Consider the following 24,195-nt stretch of genomic DNA (forward strand, 5'->3'; position numbering starts at 1 on the left):
GTTCTTGAAATTCACCCAGTGCTGCAGACCCCCCCACTGCGGGTCAGGGACGCCTGAGGCGAGGCTGCATGTATGCAGTCCAGCGGGAGCTGTCCCTAAGCAGAGAGCAGATTTAATATCTGCACGTCTATTGTTTTCTTGTGTTGGGCACAGTAAGCCTTGCTTCATCATTGTGTTCTGTTCAAGAACCGTCTCAGTGGAGCCTCCTGTCACAGGGAGTGTGTGTGATCATTTCCTGGTGTGCGCCTTGAAGATCAGTGGGAATGGAGGCGGGTGGGCCTTCAGCGCGGCAGTGTGGTTAACTGTCTGGCCGTTTCGGAGGTAGCAGTGGGCAGCGGGCAGTTCCATGCGTGGTCCAGATGGGGCGCCGTGCAGGTGGGGGGCCTGCAGGTGGGGGCCGTTCAGAGGCAGGGCCCAGAGGAGGGGAAAGGGAGGCCGGGGAAGAAAAGGCAAGTAGTTTGTGCTCCCAGAACTTAATGTGCTGGAAAGACTGCTATGAAAACAGTACGGTTAATTGGAAATACGAGGTCATTTGCAAAACTGGAAATGTAACATGAAAAGCTGCAGGAATCATCCGTCCACCCCATCCGTGGGGAGACTGTGGGTACAGTGGGGCTTGTTGGCAGTGGGCCCTGTGGTCAGAGCACCAGCAGCCAAGGGCAATGGCACCTGGGCTTTGGGGCCAGAGAGCCCTTCCCTCGCAGCTGGCTTTTGCTGTGACTGTATGACCTGCGGCGAGCCACTCACCCTCCCAGGGCCTCCGTGTCCTCACCTGTAAAGCAGGTATTGATATTTCTTCCCGAGGTGGTCGTGAGGCCTGTGGTCGGGACTCAGGGCTCACTGCCATGGTCACTGGCGCCTTCTGGCCCCCTCGGTCTGGCCTCCAGCATGCCCTGTAGACGCGGGAATCCCGCAATCCCGGTGCAGGTATTCGGGCCAAAGGAGCACCGCTCCTCTTTTCTTTCCCTCCCTCCCTTCAGGTTGTCCTGAGTTTCTTTCTTTCTTTTTTTTTTGCATATCAATATTTTTGAAAAATTTAAACATGATGGCATAGTTGATTTACAATGTTGTGCCAGTTTCTACTCTACAGCAAAGTGACCCCGTCACACACACGTACACACACCCACCCACACACATTCTTCTCAGGTTCTGTCCCAGGGGATTGGATGTCGTTCCCTGTGCTGAGCAGTAGACCTCATTGCTTATCCCTGCTCAGTGGAAGGGTTTGCATCTGTGTTTAAACAGTCGATGAGGCTCATCTGATGAGCATCTGCCCGCAGGCTGCTCTGTGTACCTTACCGCTGCCCCTGGTGCTTCCGAGGGGAACGCTGCCTGTGGTTGAGCCCAGGCCTCTCTGCCTCCAGAAACGTCCCAGGCCATAGAACTCTCCATGGCAAATGGGGTCAGGGGTGGGGGAGGCATCTGTTCTGTTTCTTTCCAGAGATAAAATCCAGGTAAGTCCTCAGTTGGAAGAAGCCATCATACTTCATCCTGTTCTTTCCAGGCTCTGAGTGGCTGAAGCTGCCTGGTAGGTCTCAGACGGAACTGAACGAAGTTCATGAGGGAGAAGGGCCCTGAGCGGACAGTCAAGAACCCAGCCCCCACCCCCCGACCCCCCGCCCCCGCCCAGCTGCAACTTCCTGGGGTGGTTGGTGCCAGCTCGCATTTGAGGAAATCGGTGGCTCCCTCAGACATAAATGAAAAATTTCCACCTTCCTATCGAGTTTTCTCAACTGCAGAGGCACTGCCGGAAATCTTAGAGGAGGCCTCCAGCCCAGGCCCCGGGGAGCGTTTGCATAATCCAGGGCCGTGTCTCCAGTCTCCACTGTGCAGCTGGATTTAGGTGTGCTGGGCCAGAGTGACAGCTGCTCTTTCCTCCAGGCCTGTCACCTGGTCTTTGGAGAGACCCCCTGACTGCAGTCTCCTTTTTGGACATTTTGGGAAATGAAGAGCAGATATGTTAGAACTCTAGTCCAGTATCAACGCAGTTTCATCGCACAGATGAAGGAAAATAAACGTCAACATCTGGAACCTGTCAGGGTGTGAGTGCTGTGGCTGGTGCTATTACTCTTGAGAGTGGCTGCCGTGTGTTGCGTGTCATTCGAGGCATTTTATCTACGTCACCTGCAATTCTCAAAACCCTTATGAAGAGAGTTTTTCTGTCATATTTACCCACTCATCAACCTTTTTTTTCCGCTCTTCTTAGTGTAAGATAGAATGCCCATCCAGAAAGTTGCACATGCACACGAGTATGTGGGGTGATGGGTGATTATGACATGAACCCTCATGTCCCACTGCCCAGACAGGGGCCGTTGCCGGTCCTCAGACCCCCTTCTCCATCCCCGAGGCGACCATGACCCTGAGTGCATGGCAGCTGTCAGGAACTGTGAGCTCAGTAGTTACTCTCTTAGGTCGCCTTACCTAAATCCAGGGCAGCCTTGACTCGTAGGCATGACAGCGGGCTCCCTCCTTGGTTTTGATCCACTTTCTCTTTTGGGATTTGTTTCGCATGTGCTACAGGACTACATATATTTTCTGCATAGCTCTTGGATGCATATATTTTCTCCATAGCTCTTGGATGGATTCTGGCCTGAAAGCGCTCAGTAAATAACTTCCCTTTGAGATGTAGCTCGTTTGCTGTCTGCAGGTACCTGATTTAGGAAACACATCTCGTGATTTAGTTTCATCTTTGCAGTTCATACCTAAGTCCCCAAACGCATGCGTATTCAGGGTGTCTCGGGGCTCGTCAGCGTATCCACAGGGTCAGAGGACAGTGTCTGGCTCCTAGCAGGTCAGTGAGGAGCTGCTTCATAAACGGAATCTCCAGTCGAGCAGTCTTAGCAACGCCATCAGCCTCTGTGTCTGGCGGGGGGCATAGTGACATCACCCGCGCTCTTCCTCACCTCTGCCCCCTGCCCTGCACTGGCAGCCTCAGCATCGCTCCCTGCTGCAACGTGGCAATGCCTCCCAAGTTCAGACTCTTTTTTTTTTTTTTTTTTTTTTTTTGTCTTTTTGCTGTTTCTTGGGCTGCTCCCACGGCATATGGAGGTTTCCAGGCTAGGGGTCTAATCGGATCTATAGCCACCGGCCTACACCAGAGCCACAGCAACGTGGGATCCGAGCCGCGTCTGCAACCTACACCACAGCTCACGGCAACGCCGGATCGTTAACCCACTGAGCAAGGGCAGGGACCGAACCCGCAACCTCATGGTTTCTAGTCGGATTCGTTAACCACTGCGCCACGACGGGAACTCCCAGACTATTTTGTTTGAAGGGCCCGGGAGCAGCTCAGCTATAGGGTTTAAGGAGAGAGGGCCCCAAGAGGGCATGAGGTGGTGGCTGATGTTTGTAAAAGCCGATGATGCCGTGACCAGGAGGTTTATCTTCCTAACCCCCAGAGCTGTTCGGGGTGCAAGGGGCCGGGGGCTTGCCCTCCCTGCATCTGACAGAGGCTGAGATCACAGACCCGAGGCCGCAGCAGACCAACTTGTCATGGGGGGAACGTTGGCCAAAGTCAGGCTTTGAAAGTATCTCTTCCATATTTAAGAACTGAGGATTTTCCTAGAAATCAGTGGCTCTTAAACTGACTTCTCATTTGGGCTCGGCTGGGCATTTTTTGGCCTTATCTGCTCACATTTGGGTAGCTTCTTTTCATTAGCAATCCTACCACAGAGCAGGCCTGAGGAATGAATCTTGAAACTCTCATGAGGCAGTGTATCAGTTTGCTGCAGGAAGGATGAACTGGCTCTCCAGCCTGAGTTAGGTGTGTAGGACTGTTTCTCAGTTTAATTGCCCCTTCCTGCCTCCGTGCCCACTGACCACCCCGCACTGGCTGGAGAGCATCTTTGGTTGGTCTTTTTGATTTCTGTGCAAACGCTGGCATTCCCCAAATAATTTCATAGCATTTGCTTATTTAGAGTTGAATGCACCTAAAAATCATTTGGCTTTCGGAGCTCCCATTACAGCTCAGTACTTAACGAATCCAACTAGGAACCATGAGGTTGCAGGCTTGATCCCTGTCCTTGCTCAGTGGGTTAAGGACCTGGTGTTGCCATGAGTTGTGGTGTAGGTCGCAGATGCGGCTTGGATCCCATGTTGCTATGGCTGTGATGTAGGCCGGCGGCTACAGCTCTGATTCAACCCCTAGCCTGAGGACCTCCATATGCTGCAGGGTGTGGTCCTAAAAAGACAAAAAGACAAAAAAAAATGTTTTAGCTTTTATTTTGTCTTTGCAGGTAATCATATATTGGCAGTTTAGATCTCTCTGCTCAGTAGATAGGTGAGAAGTCTGGTTAATTTTTGCCTTTGTCCAGGCCCTTTTGTTTAATAAACCCTCTTAGATATAGCAGAAATTGACAGAACAATGTAAATCAACTATAATTTAAAAAATTAAAAAAACAAAAAAAAACCAAACACCTCATAGGAATTACCATTGTGGCATAGCGGAAACTAATCGAACTGGTATCCATGGATGCGGGTTAGATCCCTGGCCTCGCTCAGTGTATCAGGGATCCAGTGTTGCTGTGACCTGTGGTGGAGGTCACAGAAGTGGCTTGGATCCCACATCACTGTAGCTGTGGTATAGGCTGGCAGCTACAGCTCTGATTTGACTGCTAGCCTGGGAACCTCCATATGCTGCGGGTGCACCCCTAAAAAGCAAAACAAACAAACAAAACCCTCATAGGCCAAACCATGGGGTTCTCGTCCAGGAAAATGACATGTGCACGTAGCACACAGCACCCGGTGACCACGGGGTGGCCTCGATAGAGCGTGGGGTCCCTGAGGGAAGGGGTCAGAGCGGGTTGGCTCCCCGAGTCTTGCTAAGAACTGCCGCTCCTGGGAGTGCCAGCATTTCCTTTCCAGGCCAGGTCAACACTTTCTCTGTGCTGGGGTGACAGATGGAGAGGGGCGGGGGGGCCACCTCTGTGCGCCTGTCTGAGGACGTCTGGGCCGACCTAGCTGCTGGCGGGGCAGTGAGAGAGAAGGGACAGTCTAGGGTGACACGGTCTTAGCGTGAGCAGCTGCTGCTGCAGACACGCGGGGGTGGAGTTGTGTGCTTCCTTGGTGGTGCTCACAGCATCCCCGTGGAGGGAGAGGCCTAGAGGACAGCTGAGGGCTGCTGTCTCTGGCTCGGGCGCCGTCCCCACTGACATATGTGAACGTATCCAGGTCTGAGTGTGAAAATGCTCTTTGGAAGCATGGCGGGGACACACAGCAGGCCCAAGGGCAGAGCCTGGGAGAAGGCCGGCGTTTCATGTCTGGCCCAGGATGTGGACCTGGTAAAGCAACCCGGGGCTTCCGCTGCCAGCCCGCTCGGGGGCTCAGCTGAACTTGCCTGTCGGAATCCCCTGTGCCGTTCTGAGTGTGGCTGCCCGTGGCTGTTCTGTGGGCTCCATTCTTGCTGGACCAGGAAGCTGCTTGTGTTTCCAGAAGGGCCCTGGTTGCCGAACTGGGATTTCTGTAGCATTGTGCTGCACCGCTGTGTGGCTCGAGGTTCAGAGGGACACTTTGATACTGTCCTGACCATGAGTAAGGGCGTGGGTAGGACAGTGTCCATCACCTGACTGATGGACGGGCTCCCCAGGAAGCCTGTGCAGGCACCCCTCCCCTCCCCCTCGGTACCTCCCCACCCTCCGCAGCCATGGTGAGATGGCAGATGAGCTGAGCTGCAGGACCCAGTGGTGCCTTTGTCCTGCCCAGGAGGGAGGTTGGAAATAGATTTTATCAGGCTGATTTCCCTACCTGTGGAAAGCGGTGTCTGCATTGCAGGTGCTTGCAGGCAAATACTGTGGAAGGAGTTGTTTCATTAGAGAAGCAGATGCATCAGGGAATTAATTGTCAGGGGAGCTACTTGAATGGCATTCCCTTAAAACAAAAAAAGTGATAGATTCCTGTGTTGCTTTTTTGTGATTTTCTTCTTGAGCAAGAATTAGACAAAAGAGAAAAGAAATGAAAGCATTGTCGTTTAGCAGAGACCCCTCATCCTTGGGGGACTGCTTGCTGGTCACTGGGATGGTCCCTGCAGAGGCAGGACCCCACCTCCCCAGGCTAGCGTGTGTCCCTGGGGCCTGTGTCCCAAGGGGTGCTCCTCACAGGCTTTGCAGGACTCAGACACGGGAGGGGGAGAGTCGTAAGCAGGACCCCAGGGGGTGTCGGGGGGGTCTTCCTTTCCCATGGGGACTTGATGACACTGGGGGGCCAGCCCTGCCTAATCCCCTCCTTGTCCCTGCAGCCTTTCCGCTGTGCCCACTGCCATTACTCCTGCAACATCTCGGGCTCCCTGAAGCGGCACTACAACAGGAAGCACCCCAACGAGGAGTACGCCAACGTGGGCACCGGGGAGCTGGCGGCCGACGCGCTCATCCAGCAAGGTAGGTGAGCGGCCGGCCCTGTCCTGCCTGGCCGAGTCCCGCCAGGACAGCTGGGACATCCGGCAGTGCCACCCTGGGCCCTGAAGGTTCTCTCCCTCCCCCCTCCTTTCTTTGTTTTCTGCTTTTTAGGGCTGCACCCACGGCATATAGATGTTCCCAGGCTAGAGGATGAATCGGAGCTGCAGCTGCCGGCGTATGCCACAGCCACAGCAACGCCAGATGTGAGCTGGGTCTGTGACCTACACCACAGCTCATGGCAACTCCAGATCCTCAGCCCACTGAGCGAGGCCAGGGATCAAACCCATCAAACCCGGATCCTCATGGATACTAACCTGGTTTGTTTCCACCGAGCCACGACTGGAACGCCTTCCTCCCTCCCTCCTCCCTCCCCCCTCGCTCTCTCCCCTTCCTTCCTTCCTTTCCTTCCTTTTCTTTTCCTCCCTCCCTTTCTTTCTTTTTTTTATGAAAGTATAGTCGATTTACAATGTCGTGCCCATTTCTGCTGTACAGCAAAGTGGCTCAGTCATGTACGTGTGTGTGTGTTATATTCTTTTTTTAATACTCCCTTCCGTCTTGGTCTGTCCTAGGAGGTTGGAGACAGTCCCTGTGCTGTGCAGTAGGACCTTGTTTTCTCTCCTTTCTAAATGTAATAGTTTGAATCTACTCACCCCCACATCGAAGCAGTTTTGTTAGTTCATCTTCATCATTATTCTCCCCAGTGTGTGTGTCAGTGTTACTTACTGTGAGGGTTCTGACAGCAGCCTTCCTGGGCATCCTAAGTAAAGAAGTAATAATTTACGCATACATTTATCACCCTTCCCACAATGCGCATTTGTCAGTACAGCCGTCCCTTGGTACCCGGGAGATCCGCTCCAGGACCTTCTCGAATACCGCAGTCCTCGGATGCTCAGGTCCCTCAGGTGAAGCGGCAGAGCAGCGTCGGCAGAGCAGCCGTATCCTCGGCCCTGAGGAGCTGCAGAACCTGGGGATGCCAAGGGCCTTCTGTTCATGGTCCATGCATACATTTTGCGTAAATGAAAGTTCATGGATTACTTTCTTAATGCTGATTATCCCGAACGTTTTGTTTTCCTTCGGTGCACTGTCTTCTTATAGTTTCTAAGAGCTTTTTGGAATCAGCATCAAGCGTCAGCATCTCTATATAACTGTGCTCCTGTTGTTGAACATTGTGGGGTTTCCAGATTTTTCTTTTATTGCAGTTGTAGGTAATGCTCCACTAAATACATTTATAGATGGAATTCTTTAGCTTACCCCCACATGTTTATTGAGTGCTCAGATTACTTATTCATCCTGAAAAGGAAAAACTGTTTAGAACATTTGAACTGAAAGAGAATGGACAAAAACTTCTCATATCGTTGAGAAGTTTGTGGGGGGGTTGCTTCTTTTTTCAATAAATAATCACATATTCCCACTTGAGAGGGTTTAGCTCATGTGCTGTTACCACGCAGAGAAATGCTGTTGGATTTATCTCTGTGCTTCGGGAATTCAGCTGAAAAATGATTGCAGCATGCAGTGTGTCCGTTGCTACTCTCTCCTGAAGACTGTGCCTCTTTGAAGCTGAAGACTGTTTTAGAAATCAGCCTCCAGTCAACAGAGATGCGGGATTGTACACTCGGCCACAGCCGCGATGCTCAGAGCTTCCTGGTGCAGCGGGAAGCTCTGCTTGCTGTAACGGCCATGAAATGCATCTTCGTGTATAACAAACAATTGACTTCAGCCCTTTTGGTGATGGGGCTGAGGTACAGAGATGCATGAGCAGCAGAAAAGACTCAGGATAATTTTGAGCCATCCATCTGGGGTCATGGGAGTATGTGCCTGGTGTTGGCTTTAAGGCATTTTCACGGAGCTAGAGGGCAAGATGGTGCCACGTGGGGGCTCTGGCTCTTTCGCTGTGCCATTCGGGCAAGTAACCGAACTTCTCCAGCGAAGCCCTTCACCCCACGTGGAGGTCACAGCACGCTGTGCCGTCTCCCGTGAGAGCAGCGGGCAGGACTAAATGAGAACACTTGATTGTCTGGCACTCAATGCATTCTCATTCCTTTCTTTCATGTTTTTTTTTTTTTTTTTTTTTTTTTTTTTTTTTTTTTTCCATGAAAATATTCTAAGACTTCTAGAACAGTGCATCATTTTTGACGACCCCCGGTCCAGGAATCACAGAGGAGAGAATGGATTGCCTGAGTCACAGTACATATTTGGAGTCGTAGGCTAGAGATTGGTTTTAACATTCTTCACACTCGTGGGTTGGATCGGCAGGAAATAGCCGTTTCCTGGGGCTGTTGGGACAGGCGTGGGGATCGGATTGATGACACTGTCATAGCTCCTTGCTTCCAGACTCTCATCATTGCCTTGCAGAAAATGTGCTGAGGTCAAGTGGCCTCGTGCCCTAAGTTTTCACTTAACTTTATAAGACTCTGTAGTCAAGTGGCATTTCCCTGACTGGGTCTGGGTTTTCTATCCAATCTTTGCAGGAGGATCTTAGGCCTTCGTGTGCGTGCGTGCGTGCTTGCGAGTGTGTGTGTGTTTGTATTTTTCCTATTCCCCTTGGAGAGACATATTGTGGAAGGAAACAGCCCGAACGTCTCTTGGCTCTTAGGAGACACTGTGCCACTGAGTTTGGGCAGGAGAGGAGCCTCTGAAATCAGAGAGCTGCTGGAGTTTGTGTGCAGCTCAGAGATGTCCAGAGCACTCAGCTGAGGCTGTTCTGATGTCTGGGAGAGCGAAGAAGACAGGGAGAGAGTGGGACTGGATGAAGCGACTGGGTTTGGAAATGCTGACTCATTCGGTACCACTGGGATTTTTCATTTTCTGTTGGTTAATTACAAGTCATTCTCTCCATCCCTGCTTGATTTTATTTTCCTCTTCTGCTCACTCCTCAAAAAGGAGCTTCATGGGACATTATCATTTCTTGCTTTGAGACAGAGAAATACATGTTAAAATGATCACGTAATAAAAAAAATGCAAATGGAGTTTAGTTTTCGCAAAACGACGCTAGAGCCCCCTGCAACAAAGGTAGGGACTCCTTGTCTGTCAGCCGTGTTTAACAGTGTCCCGCTGTGACACAGGCAGAGCTGTCCATCGTGGGGAAGGATTCTCGGGCTGCGAAGCGTGTCTGTGCAGCGCCGTGGGGGAGGTGAGGAGAAGCCCTAAAAGGCTGAGACTTCTGCTCCGCGTAGGTTTCTGTGGGAAGGTACCGTGGTGTTTCCTGTGGAGTTTGAGTTACTGGCAGTGAGCTTGGAAGTGCCCTGGAATGCAGCTGCCGGACGCCCATGTCCTGTTCTGTTCACCAGCTGGCCCTCCTGGGGCGGGGGCAGGGAACCTGATTTGTTGCATCTGCCAATTTCTGTGGTGTAAATATTCCCACCAGGGCCAATATTAAGCCTCCACTGTGAAGTCCCTGAGCTGGGGAGACGGGTGCCCGGCCTGATCCAGCACGCCTCTGGTCCTGGGGGCACGGGCACCTCTGCTGGCTGCATGCCAGTGGGGTTCCTGCAAGAGACACTGTTTCCCTGGGAACTGTGGTGCCTTTTGGCGATTAGACTAGTACCGAGTGCTGCATAAAGATGTTATTCCCTGCTTGTGTTTATGATATTTTGAAAGCAGATCAGACAGTCTCTTGTTTATTCCCCTTAGCCCATCACTTGTTCATTAGTGCAGTTTTGAAGTGTTTTTCCACAAAAAATGCACGTTTCCGTGTAGTATTCCTTCCATGGGTCTGCCCTGCCCTCGTTTTAAAGCACCTCTGATGACGCCCGCTCCGGAGCTGGTTCACCAAGTCCCGAGTGGTGAGAGGCGTCGGGGGCTTTGTGCCACCAGCATCACACCTTCTCAGCTCATTCCTGGAGCTCACGGGGTGGGGGTATGAATGGGGCTTCGCAGGCTGGTTCTTTTCCGTGGCCTCCCGTCTGCACTGTCCTGTCAGGGCACCAGCTGGTTCCCATTTGCTGGAGGTCACACAAGGCTGTGTTGAGAGGGGACACACACAGGAGCAGTTGAGTTTTTCTTATTTCTTTGTCTCCAGGTTGGGTTGCTAACCTGTCCCAAGGCTGACCGGTGCCTCTCTGTCTTTCCAGCCCTTTCCTGTGTGTCCAGAGGACCTCAGACCCCAAGGGCTTGAGGAGTGTGTGAGGCGCCAGGAGGGGTGGGAGAGACCCAGCTGAAGCTCCGTTCGCCAAACCTTCCTCACTGGGGTTTGGAATGTCACCCTGGCTCACGATGAAATGCACTGAAACAATTTTTTTTTTTTTTTATTGGGAGTTCGCATTGTGGCTGAGCAGGTTAAGAACCCAACACAGTGTTCATGGTAATGTGGATTTGATCCCTGGCCTCACTCAGTGGGTTACGGATCCCAAGTTGCTGTGAGCTGCCGCATAAGTCACAGGAGCGGCTCAGATCCCAAGTTGCTGTGGCTGCATCTCCGATTCCATCCCTAGCCTCGGAACTTCCATATGCTGCAGGTGATGCCCCCCCCCCAAATTCTTAAATCAAATCTTATTGGAGTATGGTTGGTTAACAGTGTTTTGTTCGCTTCAGATGTACGGCAAAGTGAATCCATTATGTTTATGCATAAATCCATTCCTTTGTAGACCCTTTTCCGCTCAGGTCACTACAGAGTATTGAGTAGAGCTTCCTGGGCTTGTTCCTCACCCGTCCTGTACATGGTAGCGGGTGTGTGTCAATCCCAGCCTCCCAGTTTATCCTTCCCCCCACCGTTTCCCCTGGGTAACCCCAAGTTTGGTTTTTGAAATCTTTGAGTGTCTGCTTCTGTTTGGGGAATAAATTCTTTTGTATCATTTTGTATTAGATTCTACATATAGTGATCTCATGTAACACAAATGCACTGTGATTTCTCAAATCCAGTTCCCTATCTCGCTTGTTAATGAAACCAAATCACCCTGTGTCCACTGTCCTTTGATAACTAAGCTGTTTTGGGGTCCGTTACCCTGTAGTGCCTGTGTTTGTTTCTTATTGCTGCTGTAATAAACAATCACAAACCTGGTGGTGGCTTAAAACAACACAGATTTATTGTTTCACCTTCCAAAGTCAGGAATCCAAGATGGGTCCTACAGGCTAGAGTCCCATTTGCCAGCAAGTGTGTGTTTCTTCCGGAGGCTCTAGGGGAGGGTCCGTTTCTTTGCCTTTTCCAGCTTCTAGAGGCTGCTGCCCATATTCCCCTGCTCGCTCCCCTTCCCCGTCTTCAGAACATCTTTCTCCGCCCCTGTCTCTGTGATCAGCCCTCCTGCCCCCTTCTTACAAGGACCCTCGTATTTACATGAGGCCATCCAGTTAGTCCAGAATAACCCCCATCTCAGGACTCTTACTTGAATCATACCTTTCAAGTGTCTTTTGGCAGGTGAGTCACCTATTCACGTGTCCCAGGGTTTAGGGTGTGAATACACGGGGCTGGGAGGGGGTTATTCTGCTGACCACACTGCCTTTTATAAGGATATAAGCTTTAGCATTTTTTATTTTTTTTTTTACTGGGGTAGAGGAGAAAACCCGAACCCAAGAGTTTAAGGAGCGGTTCTGAGGCACGTGGGCGAGGGCCAGATTCAGGCTGTCTGACCCCGTGTCCGGTGCCAGTCTGGGAGTTACATTATTGGAAATGAAATTGAGTTTTCAATAACGTCAGCCACCGCAAAGGAAGGCAGATAGATTGGTGTTCGAAATTTCCTCCAGAATATGCTGTCTTCCAAAAAGGATGCCGTGATGGAGTTTTAAAATTGCTCCTGAAATTCTGTCCTTCTTTCTGCCTGCTGCATCTTTCCTAAGAGGACCCGGGGGCTTGGAGACAGTTTTCGTGGGGTGCGTTTACTGTCGGTGCTGCGAGTAAATGCGCCAAGTCTTCCCGAAACCTTTACTGAGTGTTGCCTAAGAATTTAATGACTTGAGGGGGAAATTAATTTTTCTCGGCTTCGATGTCAATTAACTGGTACAGTTACACATTCAGTCTAGATTACATATTTCCGTTTGTTGTTCTTTAATTAAAGCCACCGTGGTAAAGGCGGAAGTTTTAATTAATGTGCGGGCATTCTTATATTAATTTTAATTTAAACATAATATAAGGATGTTTTTCTCCCTAAATTAGTTCCCATTAAAGAATACCCCAGAAAGATTCTTTAATTTCATTTTAAAGCCTAAATCTCACCTTAGGTAGTTAGCTTGTGTTCATTGCTTCGTGTGAAGTCTTTATAGAAGCAACGTCAGCTTAACCAAGAGAGAAGATAGTGGGTCTTATACCTTGGAGGGTTTTAAAAGATGATCATAGGAAAAGACATCATTTTAGGTGATTAATAAGCAATAACAAAGAAGGTTAAACACTAAGTTTAATTATCCTCCAGGCAAGAAAGAACAGTCCATTTGATTTTGCCTAAAAAAAGGGCACAGTGTGTTTGAGTTTCAGAAAATAGCATATGAGCTGCCTCGTCTGTAGAATATTCTGGAAGCCCAGAACTTGGTGTCTGTGGCCAGTCTTTGTGCTGACTCTGCCCCATGTCTCTGCCGTACCCCGCTGTCGGTCTGTCTGCTGACTGGGTCGCCTGTCTCTGCGAGACCTGCGTGCTCTCCTGTGCCCTCCCAGCGCTGGAGTCTAAAGCTTCAAGAGGGTTTGAGGGGCCGCCCCTCGCCACCTGGGTTGGCTTCCATTCCTGCTTATGACTGTGTGGGGACTCGCCCACCAGCTCAGGGGACAGACAAGACACCCCAGTTACAGGACAGTGCTCTCTAAGATTCCACTGACACGGGGTTGATTTGGGAGATGCTTACATCACATGATGTGTCCTGTGAGATCTGTCTCATTCTTACATAATTTGTTAAGACAGCCTGTCATCAGCAGAGTTCCTCCACTTCCTCCTTAGCACCCCAGTGAGCAAGAAATAAATACTGATGCTCAGAGGGCACAGGAGAGCACGCAGGCCCCGCAGAGACAGGTGACCCCGTCAGCAGCCAGACCGACAGCAGGTACCACAAGAGCAGGTGCTCTGAGAAGGGAAGGAGCTTGGTGAAAGCAGAAGGCAGGAGAGGAGAGGATGGGAGAGAGGGGGAGGGAGGAGACAGGGCCGGGAAGGGAGGCAGGGGCGGGGTCACGAGGGGTCGCAGGCCACAGCACGGAGCTGGGATTTTATTCTGGGTGCGAGGGAGGGCCCCTGGAGGGTTTTATACCTGTGAGAGATGCCATTCCATTCATGGTTTTCATTTTTATTTTTAAAATTGTTATTAGAGTGTGGTTGATTTGCAGTGTTGTGTTAATTTCTCTGTACAGCATAGTGACAGTTTTTAAGACCAGCCTGTCTGCCGGGTAGAGGGTAGACCAACAGTGGCCATGAGAGACCAGCTCGGGACCTGTTGGTCCCGTCTCATTGCCCCCGCCCAGCTCAGGGGGTAAGCCTGGTGGTGCCGGCCCTTAGCCTGACTCCGGCCTCTAAATATCCTGGTAGATTTGGAGGCTGGTGCCTGGACTGCCCTTAGCCTCCCGAGGGGCTAGAGTTTGCTTCTGAAAGTGCAACCTGTTAAATCCTGAATCCAGCACTGTAGTGTAAGTCAACAAAACTTCAAATAAACGAAGTAAAGAACTGCTTTTTATCCAGCTCCTAATTTAGTTGCTGCTTCTGATGTAATTTTAGAAAGATAGTTTTTGTGTGACAGTTGGTTTGGGGGGGGTCGTTTTTTTGTTTGTTGGTTGGTTTTTTTATCCCAGACTTTCTCATTAAAGCATTCATACACTTTCTGAAACATGTGTTCAGTTTAGTTAAATCAATGAGGATGTTTTGGGAGGTGACCATCTTTTTAATCGGTCATTTACTGGGATATTCACGTGGGAATTCGTGCCACTGACTTGGCTTCTTATGTGGAGGAAGCTGAGAACCCGGCCCTTGATGTTGATTTGGGCACAAAGGAGATTGAGAAAAAGCACCTGTTGACCTTCAGGGCTTTACTTTCTAACGTATTTGCAATTTTTGAGTGAAAGCATGAAATTTAAGTTGCTTATCCGCTCAGCCAAAGAAATTATGTTAGTCATCTGAATTCTCCCTGGCACCTAAAATATTGTGTATGTTAAATTCTCTGCAAATTCTCGTTCAAAAAATGAAACAAAACAAAACAAAACTTTGTTTTAAAACCTCTGCCCTGAAAAACACACAGACTATGGTGTTACCATTGTGTGGCTACTCGGCTAACTATTAAGGTAAGCTTGGCTTGAGTGTAAGTGCTGCAGACAAAAAAAAATGCGTTCCGTAGATTTGCGCGTTTGGGAGGCAGAATGTCTGTGCTCTGAATACTTCTTTTAACCTCTGTGCTTCCAGGTGGTTTGAAGTGTCCTGTGTGCAGCTTCGTTTATGGCACCAAATGGGAGTTCAACAGGCACTTGAAGAACAAGCATGGCCTGAAGCTGGTGGAGAACGAGGGAGAGCCCAAGTGGGAGGTACTTTTTGTTGTTGTTTTGGCTCTGGCTGCACCTGCGGTATGTGGACGTTTCCAGGCTGCCGCAGTGACAACGCTGGATCCTTAACCCACTGCGCCACCAGAGAACTCAGGGAGGTTCTTGTGAAAGCACCATATTGGTCAGGACTTTCCTGAACGAGGATGACAAGCCAGGCAGGCCCGGTGCTGGGCACGGACGGCTGTTCCTCCGGGCAGTGGGTTTTCTGGTGGGAAACTTGGAAGTCTTTTCGAAGCTTGTGTCACATCTGGGGGTACCACTGGCTGAGGTCTAGGCCATGCGTGTCCCCTCTTGCTCTGGGTGGTGCTTGGGCTGGTTCGTGCATGTCCTTCTTGGCCTCATTTGGTATTTTCACTTCTGTGATCACGCATCCAGGCTTTCAGGGATTGCCTCTGAGAGCAGAGCGCATTCCCGGGAGCAGGGAGGGCCCCTTTTGCTGCTCCTGGCCCTCCTCTCCCTCTGCCCAGGCATGTGCTCCTACCTTTGCTTTCCTCTCAGCTGCTGGAACCAGTGTTTTAATTTTATAAAAGCCCGTACCTGCATTTTAAAAGCCAGCAGCTGTTTCTCTTTTCAAGGACTAGGGGGCACTACCAAATTGCATTTTACGTCAGGCAGAATGCCTCAAACTCAGTCCTGTTAAAACTATGATCTGGATAATTCTTGGTTGTAGAGGGCTGCGTGTGCATTTTAGGATGTGTAGTCACACCGTTGACTTCTACCCACGACGCTCACGAGCATCCCCGGGTGTGAAAACCAAAAATATCACAGGCGTTGCCAGTGTTCCCAGGGGTCAGGATCACCCCCCTGGAGAACCACTTCCTAAGGACTGTCTGGGGCCCTGGAGCATCCAGTGGTTAAGAGTAAGGGCTTTGAAACAAACCCAACAAGCTATGAAGGAGGAAAAAAAAAAAACCCACGTCATGACCATGTGGGGATTATTCCAGAATACAAGGGAAGAGGGGTTCAGTAGGCAGGCATAGGGGTTAATGTCGTCCATCCTGGTAATAGAATGAGGGAGAAGAAAAATGAAATGACCATCTTTGGAGATGCAGGAAAAGCATTTGACAAAAATCAGCATCCACTGATGAAACAATCAATAAAGTAGGATTTGATGAATGCGTTTTTAAGATGAAAAACGAAATGTATGCATTTTCAGTCCCAAAGCCAGCATCTTCCGCTGGGAGTTTCTCCTTAGAGCTGGAAACAAGATGAGCAGGCCTTCGGGTGTGTAGCTGAGGCAGAGTAAATGGAGACAAAGAATTGGGAGAGAAGACAGATTATGTGGGATTTGTTTTTTGTTTTTTGGTTTTTTGTCTTTTTAGGGCTGCGCTCGTGGCATATGGAGGTTCCCAGGCTAGGATTCTAATCGGAGCTGTAGCTGCCAGCCACAGCCACAGCCATAGCAACTCCAGATCCGAGCCACATCTGTGACCTACACCACAGCTCATGGCAATGCCGGATCCTTAACCCACTGAGTGAGGCCAGGGATCAAACCCACAACCTCATGGTTCCTAGTCGGATTTGTTTCTTCTGCACCGCAACGGGAACTCCGACAGGAATATGTTTTTGAAAATCTAGAAGCGTGACTAAAAAGCTACCGGACACAATGAGCAGCAGATCAGGACATCAGCATGCAGTCATCAGTGGCCTCTACATAGAGAACCTGGAGCAAAGGGTCAGAGGTTTCCGTGTAAAGAGGGAGATATTTAACACAGGCCCGTAGGAAACGCAGGTGCATCCATTTATAAATCGAGACGATGGAGAACTTTTAATTATCGCTCAAAATACAGATTCAATTAGGGAAAAGATTGCAACGAAATTAAGGCCATGAAAAGCAATTTAAAACTCTTATGTAAAAGAACTCATAGCAAGACAAATGACAAAAAAGATTTTCAGTCCTATCATGGAAAAAAGGATGAGTATCTTCACATTGTAAAAAGCTTCTAGAAACCTGATGAAAGAGATCGACAGCCCAAAGGGAAAATGGGCACGAGATGAGAAGGTTCATGGAAAAGGAAATGCACACAGCCTTGCAGATCCGGAAGCACGGTCACCCCCACACGTGGTGAAAGTAGTTAACACCAGACAGAGGTAGAATCTCCTCCCTGTTAGACTGGCGAGACTCCCGAAGTTTGCCGTCGCTGCGGGAGCGGCTGAAGGGGAGTCCGCCTGCTCGCACCCTGCTGGTGGGGTTACACACTAGGGCGTCTCCACGCAGCGGGACTTGACGGTATCGACGACAGGTACACTTGCGTTTCTCTTCCCATCACTACACAATCCCACCACTAGAAACCTCTCCCAAAGGCACACTGACAAAAGCGGAAAAGGATGTGTTCGCAAGGCTGTCCATTGCAGGACTGTTAGGTGTTGTATGTGTGTATACGACGGTGTGCCTGTGCGCGCGTGCGCGAGTGTGTGTGTGTGCACACCGACAGACTGACGCAGATCATTCCAGGTATGTGTGAGTACATGTACGGCTCAGCGTTTTGTGCTTAGAGGGCCTGGAAGCAGTGACGCCCCCTGACAGCACACCTAGTATCCAGGTCTTGGTTTCTAATAGGATTCTCCAAGAAAAGGAACCAGGGTCCCTTTGAAGAGGGGTTGATTCCAGGGCTAAAGCAAAACATCTGTAAGATGATCCTGGAGCATTTTGCAGTACTGGAAAGTAACGACATGCACCAAAGAAATAAGATGCAGGCATGTCAAAAGGACGCATGAGAGATCCTGATGGCCAGAGCTGGAGCAGGTGGAGTGCTGAAATAAATAGTGGTGGTGCTGGACTACTACTCAAAGGATAAAGTAAATGTTTATGTGTCCTGCTTAAATAAATAACCATTGAATAAGTGGTGGGGAAGGAACAGCTTCTCCTCCTAGAATAATTCTGATTGATAAATGTAGAAAGAATGAAGGAAGTAGAAAATTGCTATTAGAGCACTGCAGTGGGAGTTCCCGTTGTGGCTCAGCGGAAACGAATCGACTAGGAACCATGGGGTTGCGGGTTCAATCCCTGGCCTTGCCCAGTGGGTTGGGACCCGGCGTTGCCATGAGCTGTGGTGTATGTCACAGACGTGGCTCGCCTCTGGCATGGCTGTGGCTGTGGCCGGCAGCTGTAGCTCCGATTAGACCCCTTAGCCTGGGAACCTCCATGCCGAGGTTGCAGCCCTAAAAAGCAAAAAACAAAAAAACACCACAGTAATGACTGCAGCAGGCAGGATCCATTGATAAATGCTAAAATGAGTAGACAGAAGATTAAGGAGAAATAGAATATTTGTGTAGGCTCAAAATATCTCTCCAAATCATTATCCATTATAGCGAGAAAAGCAGTAACTTCCCAGTGGAGGTACCTGGCCGACACCGCCTTGAGCACGTGACTGAGGTCAGCATCCTCAGTGGGAAGAAGACAGACAGACTTCACATTCCAGCTGGTGTGATGTGATGAGAAGGACACTCACCTTTTGGGGTTCTTCCAAAAAAAGAAAAAGAAAAAAAAAAAATCCTCAGCCTCTGTCTATGCGTGAGAAACCACCAGATGGATCCAGATGATGTGCTGGCGCCTGACCAGTTCTCGGAAGTACCAAGGTCATGGCAAGGGGAGACTGAAGAACCGTCACGGCTTGGAGGGGATGACAGAAGCCTGGCGACTCGGTGCACTGTGGGGTCCTGGGTTGGATCCTGGGCCAGAAGAAGGACTCCAGTGAAAAGAGCAGGGACTCTGGTTAGAGCCGGGGCCTCGTTAATGCTGTTGCGCTGGTGTTAACGCCTTGGTTTTGAGCTTTGTACCTGGTGACGTTAACATGGCGCCTGGAGGCTGTGCGGGAACTCTCTGTGTTATCCTTGCAGCTCTCCTGCAAATCTAAAATTATTTCAAAGTAAATAATCATAAGGGGGCGGTGGGGGGGTCCTCGGCAGAAAAGGCAGGGAGGTAGCAAGACGGACGGGGTGGAAGAGAAGGTAACCTCTCAGCAGACCCACTGGGCAGATTTGACTGAAACCGTGCAAGTATTTTGTATAGTAATCAGCACAAAACTAAATTTAAGTCGAGAGCAGAAGGAAATAAATTATCCTGACTGTCTGGCAAAACGATGGCCTACCTATGTAGAGAGGAACTGTTCCAGGAGACTTTAAGATGGAAACTGGGTCGTCCCTCTCTAGTGGGGTAAGGCCTAACGGCCAAAAGAACTGCAAAAAAGGGCTCTTTGCAGTCATTGCACTGACGTGTTAGGGTTGCTGTTGTTGCTCCGAGTGTGGTTAGTGTCTACCACCTGCAGTGAAACACTTCAAGGATGTTTAAATCCATGAGCTACAGAGACAATGAGTTTATGATGAAGAGTCCTCAGTCACCGTTGTGGGCGCTCAGAGAATCAACTCTATTTTGATAAATCTCTCTTTTGGGAAATAAAGATGAAGACTCAACCCTCCTCTACCCCCTCTGAGTAAACTCTCTCTCAGCATAACCGACGGTTTGAGGAGAGACGTTTCTTTTCAGAGAAGCCTTCCAGCTAACAAATGCAGACGTACAGCGCCGCGTTCCGCAACCCTCCGCTGACGTCAGGGACCCAGCAGCCATCCTCAGTCTCCTGCCAACACGGCGGAAACACCGGCACCCAGACGTCAGGCTCTCCTGATGGCAACATGCAGTGTGACCCGGGAGCCTTCCTGCCAAGAGAGGAATGGATATCTGATCAAGCTTCTCCACGTTCGGTGGGTCTGTGGAGACACAGTCAGCAAAATCCAGGCTGTTGGAAACTCGGAATGTGAACAGCCCTCTTTTCCCAACAAAACTGTAAGCCGGGGAGAGAGAGTCGGAGTGGAAGGAGGCTCTCTAAGTACTTATGAGGCTTCTCTCGGTTCTAATATATGGACTTCTGTTTTTTTTTTTTTTTTTCTTTTTAGGGCTGTCCCTGTGATATATGGAGGTTCCCAGCCTAGGGGTCAAATTGGAGCTGCAGCTGCCGGGCTACAGCACAGCCACAGCAACACCAGATCCGAACCACATCTGTGACCTGTACCATAGCTTTCGGCAACGCCGGATCCTTACCCACTGTGTGAAGCCAGGGATCGAACCCGCATCCTCATGGATATTAGTCAGGTTCATAACCCACTGAGCTACCTAGTAGGTGGATTTCAATAACTTACTTAAATGTGATTTGCAGAACACGTGGTGAGCGCAGTGAGATAACTGGGGAAGTCAGAACACCACTTAGTCATGTGAAGCTATTAAGGAATTACTACTTACTAAGTGTTTTGAGTGTGGCAGTGGTGTCGTGGCTGTGGTGTGAAAGAGTTTCATCTCCTAGAGATGCATTCTAAAATACTTAGATAAAACGACACGACACCCACCTTGCTTCAGAATCAAAGGGCAGTTGTGTGGTGTGCCTGAGGACGCAGGTGAAACGGGACTGGCCAGGAGCTGGTTAACTTGAAACTGGTTGATGTGTACATGGGGTTCACCTCTCCGTTGTATGTTTGACGTTTTCTGTAAAAAAATTGAAGGTGTACATACTCTGGAGTTTGACAGACTTCACTTTGAATCCTGGCTCTTCCTGTAAATGGTTTGACCTTGAGCCACTTTTTATTTAACCTCCGAGCCCTCTGTGTTCTTACCTATACGGTAAAGCCAATGATCCCTAAGAGGTCAAAAGGATTGAGAGACACTGTATATAAAATGCTGGGCTTACTGACTACTCCCCGGTAGGCCTGCAGTACATGGCACTTAGTTGTGTGAAGCTATCAAGGAATTACTACTTCTTAAGTGTTTCGAGTGTGGCAGTGGTGTCGTAGTTATGGCAGCTGCTGTGGTGAGTGGTGGTGGCAGTGGTGTCACCAACATCAGCATCACCTCCTCATCTACAGGAGAAGATGTGGTCAAGTTCACACTTGGACTTGTGTTTAGACACAGGCTCTGGTGTTTCAAGTTCATGCTTGCGGGGATTTGCTCGCTCTCAAGGAGCCGTTGGAACGCCCGCTCCCGATGTAAGGCGCCCTCTCTCTTGGCCAGCTGGTGCCTTTGTTGGTGTGTGCAGCAGTGTCCCTTCCTCTGAAGCGCTCGCTTCTCGCGGACCCCAACACCTCCAGCAAAGCCACAGCTCCACAGAAACAGTTGACACAAAGCCATGCATTTGGCCCCAGAAGTGAGACGGTAGGGCAACCAAGGAGCTAGGCAAGGGGTGGACCACCTGGGGGGGGGGGTCCCCGTGTAGTGACAGAATGCCTGTTCCAGCAGCTGGGCTATCGCCAGGCTCTGAGGAATGCCTTGTAGAGCAGTGTCCTTCCCAGTGTGGTTCTTACAAAGAGGACCCAAGGCGGAGCAGCCATCCACACCCATCCTGTTTATCGCAGCCTGAGCCGTTCCTCGGATCCAGTCCATGTTGGCTGGCGTGTTGCTTAATGGTGCTTAAAAGGAGATGTGCTTCTTTTTGTCCATGTGACGCGTTCATCAGCTGTGTGTTGGGTGTCTACTAAGTGTCAGGCTGGAAATACCTAAATGAACGTGACACCTGGCTATAAAAGAATAATCACATTCTGTTCTGAACCCTTGCGGGGAACTGAGACGTGCTTTTAGAGCCTGAGAACTTGGGCTCCTGTGATTGTGTGGAAAATCTCCTCTTTGTTCTTCTTTATTGGTGACATTCATGCTTCTCACCTTATTGTTCCGGAAAGAGGGGATTATCAATCTCTAGATAGAATTCCATCCTACCTCTCCTCTCCTCAGGCGTGAGATAGCTGTGGATGTCACTTTAGCTTTTCCTGCTTTCGGGAGTCCTGATTTTGCGTAGACAGAGTTTCTGTGGTCACTTTTATTTATATCCCCCCTATAAAAATAAGAGCAGTGCGAGTAGCTAAGCTTGGCTGGGATTTTGCTGTGGCCCAAGACCAAAACTTGCCGAGAGTTACATGATTGAGGTCGTCTCCTCCCTCCCACTGTCACCACTGCTGTGCCCATCCCCTCGGCCTCATGGCAGGTGGCCCCGGGCACCGGGGAGATGAGGGTAGTGCTGGTGGCAGTGGGCAGGGGCAGTGGGGACATTACAGGCACACATGAGAACCTCTGAGGGCGCCTCATCTCTGGTGATGAACAGCTCTTGTTTCCTTCAGCAAGAAGGTGTTGCAGGAAGCTTTGCACCAAAGCCGCTTTAAAAAAGTCTTGGCACATGCAAAGGGAAGTTTTCTCCTTAGGAAGCAGGTTTTTATTGGAGCGCTGATTTCTCAGGGGTGCCAGGTAAATGAGATGTTGCAAAGCATCGCTTATGTGTGATTGTTTGTCTTAATCCATATCCTGGGACTTCGGGTAGCGGGTGATCTTCAGAAGGTCACGTGGGTGATGCCGTGTTTCTATTTAGCCAGCCACAGAGGCGGCCGAGGAACCCTCCACCCAGTACGTGCACATCACGGAAGCTGAAGAGGACGTTCAGGGCACGCAGGCAGCCGTGGCCGCGCTCCAGAACCTGAGATACAACTCAGAGAGCGGTGAGAGGGCGCTCCCTGCCTCCCCGGGCACCTTAGAACCACCTGGTGGACACGCTGAATGAATGAATTGCGAGCGGATGGTGTCCAGCAGTCAGCCTCCTTCAGCTGCTTTCTGGTTGCGCGAGTGGTCCTGATGTTAAGCTTGGAGGTGGCAGTCCCCTGCCGTGTTCTAGAACAGAGCCGCAGCAGAGGCAGCGAGGCACGACTGTGTCACCAAAGGTCCACAGGCGTCATCCCCGGAGAAGCAGGTCTTACTGTCCTCCCTCCACCGAGGCGGAAGGTCACGTCCTTGTAAGGGCTGGTGGCCCCCCACTTCTTGGGGGCTGGGGCTGCTCTTGGAATCCGGGTCACCTGACTTCCTGCTGGGGCATCCCTCAAAGTCATCTGCTCTGAGGGCACTTCCAGCACCTGTGGGAGCCAGGCAAGCAGTGCAGGCAGTGGCGGCTGAGACTGAGGCCGTGCCTGCTGGCCTTCCCCACGGCCCTCGAGGAGCCGCGGGCCCGGGACGGCTGCTTCCGGTTCTTCTGAACAGCCCCACGTCAGGACTTTTATCTCAGATGGCATCCTTTTCATATGGTAAATCAGTTTTAAAACAACAAACCACTGTGCCAGTTGAGTGGCCATGCGGGCATTGTGCTTAGGAAACCTTTTCTTAATGCTCTTTTCAAAAAGCAGGAACAGAATACGAGTGAGTATCATGGCCCACAGCCCTCCCTGTGTTTGGGGCTAGAGGTCAGGCAGGCGGATTAGAGGGAGCATTACGTGAAGGCACCTGGTGAAAGCAGGTGGGAACGGGCCATTTCACCCAGCTCTTAAACCCCTCAACCCCACCTTGTGAGAAAGTGTGCAGAAAACTCCCCGGGGGGTCTGTTACTTCGGGGAAGACGTGTGGCTGGGGCTGGGCTCACAGCCTGCTGAGCTGAGGGGATCTGGGCTCCGCAGCCTGAGAGCCGCAGGCTCCGGGGATCAGGGAGACTCTGGCTGTTAACAGGGTCCCAGAGCTGAAGCCGGGTGTGCCTGTGCCTGTCTCTCCCAAACCTTCAGAGCCTGCAGGATTGCTGGAGGCTGCAAAGACAGCCTGGCCATCCTCACCCCCCAGGAACACACGCTTGCTCCCTCCTAAGGGCTCCCTAGTCTCCTCTGGCTCTTAGGAAACAAGGCAGACTTTGTAACCTGGTGGCTGGGCCACTGCCCTGGGGCCCGGCCTCCCTGCACCCGTCTCCGACCACCTCGGAGCCCTGCCCCTCTGGGCCAGACTCGGCAGTTCTCAGCACGAGCTACGTTTCTCACCCACTTGCTCCAGTGCTCTCTGGGGCCTGGTCTGTGCCCCCTCCCACCCCACCCCACCCCCCAGCACTTTTTCTGGCAAATGCATCTTCATCTGACATTGCTGCAGTGCTTCCTGGTCCCCCCCCCCCCCGCCCTGCTGAGGTGGAAGCCACCAGGCGCTGTCATGATTTGCTTACAGTCTGTCCCAGTGCCTGTGAGCCCTGGAAAGCGAGGCAGAGGCAGTATTAGAGCTTTGTCCATATTCCCACTGGGAACCACGCTCCTGGCTGAGAGTCTGGGTTGGATAAATGGTCGCTGAGGGAGTAAATGGATGAGGAATTAAAATCTTCTACCAGTATGTTTTTAAGGTAAATGTTTTATTCAGTGTTTGGATGTTGAGAGTGGTTGGCTGCACGGCACAGTTGAAACAGCTCCCCGAAGGACTGTGTGTGTGTGTGTGTGTAGCGGATGCTAGGCTGGTGCACGGTGAACCTGTGCTGGTCTCTAATATCGCTGCCTCAGTCACATGCCACATGCACCCCCTATAGAACACATTGAGTCCCCTCTCGTCCCTTGTTGATTCACACTGGAGCGTGGCGGCTGGCAGAAAGCCATCCAGAAGGATGCCCACGCCGG

General features: G+C 50.7%; 1 protein-coding gene across 3 annotated transcripts in view; it reads left to right on the forward strand.

Moving 5' to 3' along the window:
- The window catches only part of ZFAT (zinc finger and AT-hook domain containing), a 205,298-nt gene that overhangs the window by 157,755 nt on the left and 23,348 nt on the right, over positions 1-24,195 (forward strand). For all 3 annotated transcript variants that reach the window (XM_021088872.1, XM_021088873.1, XM_021088874.1), the window contains 3 exons: positions 6,233-6,371; positions 14,687-14,805; positions 22,164-22,290. In XM_021088872.1, the coding sequence (XP_020944531.1) occupies positions 6,233-6,371; positions 14,687-14,805; positions 22,164-22,290 (385 nt within the window). The remainder of the gene's footprint in view (positions 1-6,232; positions 6,372-14,686; positions 14,806-22,163; positions 22,291-24,195) is intronic.

The sequence above is a fragment of the Sus scrofa genome, chromosome 4 (genome assembly GCF_000003025.6).
Source record: "Sus scrofa isolate TJ Tabasco breed Duroc chromosome 4, Sscrofa11.1, whole genome shotgun sequence".
Classification (NCBI taxonomy): Eukaryota; Metazoa; Chordata; class Mammalia; order Artiodactyla; family Suidae; genus Sus; species Sus scrofa.